At 51.0% G+C, this 8,419-nt stretch overlaps 1 protein-coding gene across 1 annotated transcript in view; it reads left to right on the forward strand.

Moving 5' to 3' along the window:
- The window catches only part of LONP1 (lon peptidase 1, mitochondrial), an 11,348-nt gene extending 3,528 nt beyond the window's left edge, over positions 1-7,820 (forward strand). The window contains 12 exon segments of the mRNA XM_009070975.1: positions 1-29; positions 657-877; positions 1,572-1,710; positions 2,223-2,401; positions 2,814-2,901; positions 3,341-3,463; positions 4,047-4,163; positions 4,327-4,467; positions 4,552-4,717; positions 5,409-5,617; positions 6,298-6,462; positions 7,621-7,820. The exon segment at positions 1-29 is cut by the window's left edge and continues 17 nt beyond it. Coding sequence (XP_009069223.1) covers positions 1-29; positions 657-877; positions 1,572-1,710; positions 2,223-2,401; positions 2,814-2,901; positions 3,341-3,463; positions 4,047-4,163; positions 4,327-4,467; positions 4,552-4,717; positions 5,409-5,617; positions 6,298-6,462; positions 7,621-7,785 — 1,742 coding nt within the window. The 3' untranslated portion in view covers positions 7,786-7,820.
- The last annotated feature ends 599 nt before the right edge of the window (positions 7,821-8,419 follow it).

Below are 8,419 nucleotides of genomic sequence, written 5' to 3' on the forward strand. Positions count from 1 at the left end.
GCAAACTGCAGCAGCGTCTGGGGAGGGAGGTGAGTTCCTTGGGCAGCAAACACCTTGTGTGTGTTTGGCCTCTGTGCAGCTCCCTGGTGCTCAGTGCAGCAAGGCAGGGGCACCTGCTCCCAGGGCACCTCACTTAGAGTTAAGGTTTTCTGTCCTGTTGGAAATGTGGTTTTCATGCACATGATAGGAGTAACAAGACATGAGGCTACAGCAGCTGCTCTTGAAGTGTGTCCAAGCTGGAACTTCATAGAAGGAGATAAATCCTGGAGGATTGCAGTTCTCCAGGCAGCTGTGTAAAGATAGACAGAATAGCACTTTGTAGAGCATCTAGTGCTGGCAGTGCTCAAAGCCAGGTTGGATGAGCCTTGAGCAACCTGCTCTGGTGGGAGGTGTCCCTGCCCAGGGCAGGGGATGGGGCTGGATCATCTCTGAGCTCCATTCCAGCCCCTTAACATTCCATGATTCTGTGGCCATTGGATGCCATCAATCCAAGGGAGGCACTGGGGAATGTTGTAGTCATTTTTTGTGTTGGAATATGCTGCAGATGATTTCCAGGGAGTGTTTTCAGTTGCTGGGAACATGATGACTGAGCAGCAGTTGATGTTAAATAGGTTGTACCAGCACCAGTAAGTTACTGTATGTGTTGCTCTGTGTAGGTTGAGGAGAAGATCAAGCAAACACATCGCAAGTACCTCCTCCAAGAGCAGCTGAAGATCATTAAGAAGGAGCTGGGCCTGGAAAAAGAGGACAAGGATGCAATAGAGGAGAAGTTCCGCGAGCGGCTCAAGGATCTGGTGGTGCCCAAACATGTCATGGATGTCATTGATGAAGAGCTGAACAAACTGGGCTTGCTGGATAATCACTCCTCAGAGTTCAAGTGAGTCCATGGCCTCTGTTCCCAGGGGGATTTGGGAGAATGAGACACATCAGTGCATTCTGTGGAGCTCTTACCTTGAGCTTTTTGCCTGTTTTTCTCATAGCTGTTTCTGCTGACTGTAGCACATCACATCAGTGCTCTCCAGATCTCCTGTGTTTTGTGCACTTTGCCTCTTTTGATCTTTTTAGGTTTGCTTATGCAGTCTAATACTAGAGATAAAAAATGTGCAGTTAGTTCCCTCTCAGGAAATGTGCAGTGAGTCTTCTCCTGCCCTTCATTTGGGCTCTCCTTCCTTGTCCTTTGGGGTTTTCCATGTGAGAGAAGAGGACCTGGTTGCTAACACATGACACTGGCTGTACTACCTGAGGTGGTGGCTGAAGTGTTGGGGCAGGGTCAGAACCAGCCCCACCCCAAAACACTCCCCCAGAGAAGGTGTGCAGAACTCCAGGTCTTTTCCTGGTGTGTTGGAGGTGCATTGTGTAAGAAAAGCAAACTGAGTTTTCCGTGGAGGGAACGACAAGGGAATGAAGACCACAATGAAGGGTTAGCAGTGACTGCCCAGATGCTGATGTTCTTTCCATAGTCCCTTCCACGAGCAGTTTGTGTCCAGCTGTGGTGGTTGAGGGTGTTTTAGAAGGCAGTGGAGGAAGACATGAGCTGGTTGTGGTCAATCACATCTGTGTGTTTCTGTCAGTGTGACACGGAACTACCTGGACTGGCTGACATCCATCCCCTGGGGGAAGTGCAGTGAGGAGAACCTGGAGCTGAGCAGAGCCCAGGCAGTCCTGGAGGAGGATCACTATGGGATGGATGATGTCAAGAAGCGCATTCTGGTAAGGCAGGAGAGGACAGTGCATCCATTGCACCTCTGCTTGGCACCAGGGATGTGGGATGTGCTTCAGACTGCAGCTCTCCACTGAGCCAGTGTTACTTCATGGATCAACTGGAAAGCTGCCCGACAGGACAGAATGTTCTGGGGCTGAGTTAATGGGTGTAATTGTGGTAATGAAGGTCACGTTCTCATTTCAAACTGCAGTGGGTTGCTGCTCAGTGTTGAGCAGGTGAGGAAGTGTCCAAGGCAAGTCTCTGGCTTTTCATCACAGTTTGTTCAGAGACTACAGAAATGGTTCCACATGACTGGCAAAGCCTTTCCAAACACACCAAACCTCTGCTCAGAGCTCTGCATTTAAGAGAGGGATGCTGAGGTGCCTGTTTGGCTCATAACTCCTCTGAGGAGCAGTTTTGTGCCCAGTGCTCACTTTGTCATTGTTGCTTGGCCTGATAACATAATCTGGTGTTCTGCTCTTGCCCTCTGGTCACTGCTGGTGCTTTGTCTGTTCCACAGGAGTTCATAGCAGTCAGCCAGCTGAGAGGATCCACCCAGGGGAAGATCCTGTGCTTTTATGGCCCCCCTGGGGTTGGCAAAACCAGCATTGCCCGATCCATCGCCAGAGCCCTCAACAGGGAGTACTTCCGCTTCAGCGTGGGAGGCATGACCGACGTGGCAGAGATTAAGGGACACAGGTCAGTGAGCCTGAGCAATTCCTCTGTCCAGCAGTGTTCACTGGTGGTGTCCAAATCCAGTATCTAATGTCCTGCCAGGAGCTGAAGGGGCTCCAGGGAAGCTGCAGAGGGACTCTGTGCTAGGAACTGCAGGGACAGGACAAGGAGCAATGGGGGAAATGAAAGAGGAACATTTAGGTTAGATGTTAGGCAGAAGTTTTCCCTGTGAGGGTGGTGACACACTGGCACAGGGTGCCCAGGGAGGCTGTGGCTGCCCCAACCCTGGCAGTGTTATGAGCCTTGAGCAACTGCTCTGGTGGGAGATGTCCCTGCCCAGGGCAGGGGTTGGGGCTGGATCATCTCTCAGCTCCATCCCAACCCCTGAACATTCTATGTTTCTGTGGGTCCCTAAATACAATCTCTGGTCAAACAGGAGGACATATGTTGGAGCAATGCCAGGAAAAATCATCCAGTGCCTGAAGAAGACCAAGACAGAGAATCCACTTATCTTGATCGATGAGGTGAGGGATTTGGGCTTTCTTCTGGGTTCTGCTTCTAAAGAGGATGACAGTGACACCTTAGCCCCTTTGTTTTCTCTTCCTATCACAGACTTCAACTTTACTGTTTCAGTTGTGCCTTTCTGATTAAATTGCAGATGTTTGGGTGATGAGAATCCTAATGGAGCTGCCTGGAAAGGCTTCCATAGCTCCTGTGTTCCCTACCTAGGTGTGGGCACAACCCACTGTTGTGACCACTAGCCAGTCACTCTCTCAGCAGGTCCAGAGCAAGACTATATAAGATGCTCACATTCAGTTTGTGGGCTGATTAGAGGACAAATGAGTGAGGGCTCCCAGGTTTGTGGTGTGAAGATTTTCAGAGTGAACCTTGAAAAAAAGTCCTTGCTTGAGAATTTATTGTGGGAAGAAACTTTCTGGAGCGTAAAAGTGTTTTCTCCCCCAGGTGGATAAAATAGGAAGAGGATATCAGGGGGATCCATCCTCAGCCCTCCTAGAGCTGTTGGACCCAGAGCAGAACTCCAACTTCTTGGATCATTACCTTGATGTTCCTGTGGATTTATCCAAGGTATTTCTCTCTCCTGCAGAAGTTGTGGAGCTGCAATGTGTGACGGTGTCAGTGCAGGGTTTTCCTGTCCGTGACAAGGTGCTGATATTCCCCTTAGCTGGAAGGTCAGTGGGACATGAGTGGTACACAGCTGTGTGTGCAGGAGGGAACAGCATCAGCAGCACCATCCTGTGGCCCCAGCTCCCTGCAGAGCCAGGGACACACAGGTGTGTGGTCTCTGCTGGCAGAGGTGCAGTAATTGGCAGAGCTGCTGTCGAGGGCCTAGTGCTGCTGTCAGGCTTTGAAACTGCTCATCTCCTCAACAGCTGCACCTCCTGTGCAGCTGACACTGACTGCAGAGCTGGTGGGTTAGGAATAGGTGTAGGTAACTCCTGTGCTAAGCTCACAGAAGGCAGAACTGAGAAGGGAGGTCTAAACCTCCCCAGTTTCTGTTGCATATTGACCATTCCCATTTCCCAGTATGTGCTGTGTGTATTTACTTTTGGAGTAGGGAACATCCTACCACATAATTCCCAAAACCTTTCTTACCCTAAGAGCTGGATTCCCCAGAGAATTGCTTACTAGGGTCTTGTGATACTTGCAGGTCCTTTTTATTTGTACTGCCAATGTAACAGAAACCATTCCAGAGCCTCTGCGGGACAGGATGGAGGTGATCAACGTGTCAGGATATGTAGCAGAAGAGAAACTTGCAATTGCAGAGGTAAGAGAAACCAGTTTTGGACAGAGTTCCTTTGATTTGAACCTCCACTTAGAGCACTTCCAGTGCCCCCTGAGCTGTGGGTCCAGGGAGCAGCACTGGGAGAGGCTGACTGCGCTGGGACCTGCAGGTGCTAACAGGAGGGTCTGGGGGTTCTCTCTTGCAGAGGTACTTGGTCCCTCAGGCTCGTGTGCTGTGTGGCTTGGATGAAAACAAAGCCAAAATCACACCAGAAGTTCTGACTGTCCTCATCAAGCAGTACTGCAGGGAGAGTGGGGTGAGGAACCTGCAGAAACAAGTAGAGAAGGTGAGGGAAGGTTGTGTGTGCCTGTGCCCACTGTGCTTCAACCTCCTCAGCTCTGCCTGCACAAACAACTCACTGTCTCACCAGGTACTGAGGAAATCTGCCTACAAAATCGTGAGTGGAGAAGCAGAGATGGTGCAGGTGACTCCTGAGAACCTGCAGGACTTTGTAGGGAAGCCAATCTTCACTGTGGATCGCATGTATGAGACCACTCCCCCCGGGGTGGTCATGGGCCTGGCCTGGACTGCGATGGGTGAGGCTCAGCAGCTCTTGGGGTGAGGTCAGATTTCTGCTTCATTTGCAGAAACTGAGTGTGAATTTGCTCTCCTGAGCCCAGTGAAGCTCTTCTCTGGCACCAGTAAAATGAGCTCCTTTGTCCTTTGGATCCTGGTGCTCCTTCCCTGAAGGGAACCTTCCTTCCCCCCAGGGTTCCAGCCCTCTGGGGGTGCACTTGGCTGACATTCTGGGGGCTTGTGTGCACCACAGGGTGCAACTACACACAGCAAAGAGAGGACCATGCTCAAACTGACCTTGGGTGGAACTGCAGCAGCTGAGAGGGAACTGATCAGTGTGGTGGGAAGGGAAATAGATGTGTGGCACCAGAGAGCTGGAGTGGCTAGAAGTGTGTGATGGTAAGAACTCATCTTTGGGAACAAACAGCCTGAAACCATTATAAGAACTTGATTATTTCCACTAAGTAGGGGCTGCATCTGTGTTGGTAGAGGCTGAAATCCAAGGGAGCAATGAATGGAGACTGCTGAGTTCTGGCTGCCCTTCCTGAAGGGATTTGGGGGGCAGATTTCAGCTGCTTTTTACCCAAGGGCTGATGTCTCACCAGAGAACCTCAGCCCCAAATCCATAACATTGCTTCTGCATCCCCAAAACTTCCTGGTTTCATTTCCCTTTAGCTTTCCTCAGGAGATTGTTTTTCTTCTCTTTCTCAGGAGGTTCCACTCTGTTCATTGAGACATCCCTGAGGAGACCCAAGGAGAAGGAGAACAAGGATGGGTCCCTTGAAGTAACAGGGCAGCTGGGAGATGTCATGAAAGAGAGTGCCAAAATTGCTTACACATTTGCAAGAGCCTTTCTGATGCAGAAGGACCCCAACAATGACTTTCTGATGTCCTCACATATCCACCTGCATGTGCCAGAGGTAAAGTGCTGCAGAGCTCCCACAGCAGCCAGGCTGGTTTGCTCCCCTAGCTGGAAGGTCTTTTATTTGCCCATAGGATGTGCACAGTGTCTTCTTTTAGCAGTAAAACCTGGGAGTGAAGACATTTTCCTCAGGTTCTTGGGAAAATACAAGTTCTGTTTCCACTCCTTTCTGCATGTGGCAGAAATGATTGATTTTCTGAATGATTTTTGGTACTGTCCTCCACCCTTTTGTGACTCTTGACACTCTTCCTTTGTGGTCTTGATCTCTGTTCCTTGTCTCCATGGTTGGCTTAGATCTACAAAAGGCTTCAAAAAGTCTTCTATGTTCTTTCTTTCATTCATGCTACTTACTCAAAAGTCCTGAGCCTGATGAGTGTAGTGGTGGCATCAGGTCACACACCACATTGTGGCCTCAGGGATTTTCCTGACCAAGTGAGGAATGGCACAGTTGTTAGATCAGCCAGTTCAAATAGGATTCCACTAGTGCAAAACCCTTTGGGAGAGCCTGTGAAACTGGGGGGCTGAACCAGCAAGGACAAGGGGGGTTGTCTGGTTCTGCTGCTCCTGGAAGGAGCTGTTGTCACTCACTGCAGTGGTTCAGGGTTGGACCTGATGCTCTTCCAGCCTTGGTGATTCCATGACTCAAGGCAGAGGGTTGTGCTTTGTGTTTCCAAACAGGGAGCCACCCCCAAGGACGGGCCCAGCGCAGGCTGCACCATCGTCACAGCTCTGCTGTCCCTGGCCATGAACCTCCCAGTGAGGCAGAACGTGGCCATGACTGGAGAGGTGTCCTTGACTGGGAAAATCCTTCCTGTCGGGGGCATCAAGGAGAAGACCATTGCGGTAAGAGCTCCTTGGTCTGTGGGGACAGAGCCCTCCCTGGCTGGGGCTCAGAGGGGACTGGGGTTGCTTCTTGCAGCGGGTGAGGCAGCGATTCCATACATGGTGGAGAATCCATGGTGTGAGGAAGGAGATGGGAACCCAAGCCCTGCTCCAGAGCAGCTGTGTTGGTGAAGGTGAAGGTGACAGCTTTACCTGTCAGAGCTGTCTGCTCTGTCCCACACGGGCAGAGTCCCATAATGAGCCTCTCCAAGGGCATCCCATGGGGATTTGGCAGTATCCATAAGCATGTCCTTAACATCAAGTCTGTGCCCTAGTTCAGTGTGAATCTCTTAGCATTTCATATACATGTCTAGTTTAGACAAAAAAAACCTGTATTTTTAGTTTGAATCCTTGCAGTTTTCAGAATTCCTTTCCCAGCACTGAATCTCTCCCTACTTTCCACCTCACAGCTCCAGCCTATGTTAGCCTTGCACCACACATTTTGCTGTCTTAGGAACATTATTAGCTCTTTGACTGTTGAGTTGGGGCTTCATGTCAGAGCTGTCCCCAGACCTGTCTGGGCTCCAGCCCAATGTGATGGTGCAATGTGGTTTCCTCTCCCCATGTGGTAACTGTTGGTGACAGTACCTGCAGGACTGACCTGTGCTGGTGCTGCTTGTGGCACTGAGTGCACCTGCAGGAGTGTGAGTGCCACAGGGTGAACCAGGAGCATCAAGTGATGGTGCAAACCTGCCCTGGGAGGAGCAGCTCCACATTCCATGCTCCTTCCAGGACAGGTGTCTCTGTACAATGTCCAGTGGAATGGTGTGCTGGGGATTGAGGGGTGGGATGGTCTGCTGAGCTGTTTAGAACTCTTGCTTTGATCCTAGGCTCTGTGCTCACCCAAGCTGGGACACTTACAATCCCCAGTGTGCTGACACAGTCCTACTGGAACGTGTCCTCAGCTGTCCCTGCAGCTGAGATGGCACTGGAGTGTTCTGGGGCTTGGGGAGATGTAGTGACACCAGTCAGGAATGACCTTGGTGCTCTCCCAAGAACAGAGCAGAGCTCGATCATGCTCCTAAAAACTGTCCTTGCACTCTGGAATAGGGAAGTGTTTCTGGTGGATGGAAGTGTTCCTAGGACCCCCCAGCCTGCCTAACTTTCCTCTCCCCACAGGCCAAGAGGGCAGGTGTCACCTGCATCATTCTGCCATCAGAGAACAAGAAGGATTATTACGACCTTGCTGGATTCATTACAGAGGGACTAGAAGTGCACTTTGTGGAGCACTACAAGGAGGTGTTTGATATAGCATTTTCACAGCTGGATCCAGTTGGGGGATGACACCCAGCACCCGTGGCTGGTGGTCTGTCCCTCAGCACCAACCCCTGCCCAGAGGTGGGTGGCCAGGGGCAGTCCTGGAGTGGGACGTGAAGCTCTTGCTGCTGAGCAGCTGCTGGAATGAATTATGGCTCTGCTGGAATAAAGGATTTCTCACCAGTACTCAGTGATGATCCACATGAAAGGATTCCCAAAGGAACAGGCATGTTGGCAGCCACCAGCAGTGGAGCTACTCTGGTCTCTTCTCATTCAGGATGTTTCACTTATGTCACTGTAAATCTCAGTGTGCCCTGTGGAAAGCACTGACCACAGCCCCAGAGCCAGGGCTGATGCACAGCAGTGTCCTGGGGTGGGGGGAGCTGAGGAGCTCCCAGAAATGGGGTTTGGCTTAGGAGCCTGAGAGGACACCAAAATCCTAGGACAGAGCTGGTGTGTTCAGCTGCTCAGATCACCAGGAACAACTCCAGGCTTGACCTAGGCCCAAGAGCAACAAGCAGCTGTCAGTCAGCACTGCCTGTGCCTCTGCAACTGCTGTACCACCAAAAGAAAGGGAATTGGATGTTGTGCACCAACACAGGCTTGGGCCAGAGAACTCCCAATGCTTTATCTTACAACAGATGCTAGGAAAAAGGGAAAG

The sequence above is a fragment of the Acanthisitta chloris genome, unplaced genomic scaffold (assembly GCF_000695815.1).
Source record: "Acanthisitta chloris isolate BGI_N310 unplaced genomic scaffold, ASM69581v1 scaffold14523, whole genome shotgun sequence".
NCBI lineage: Eukaryota > Metazoa > Chordata > Aves > Passeriformes > Acanthisittidae > Acanthisitta > Acanthisitta chloris.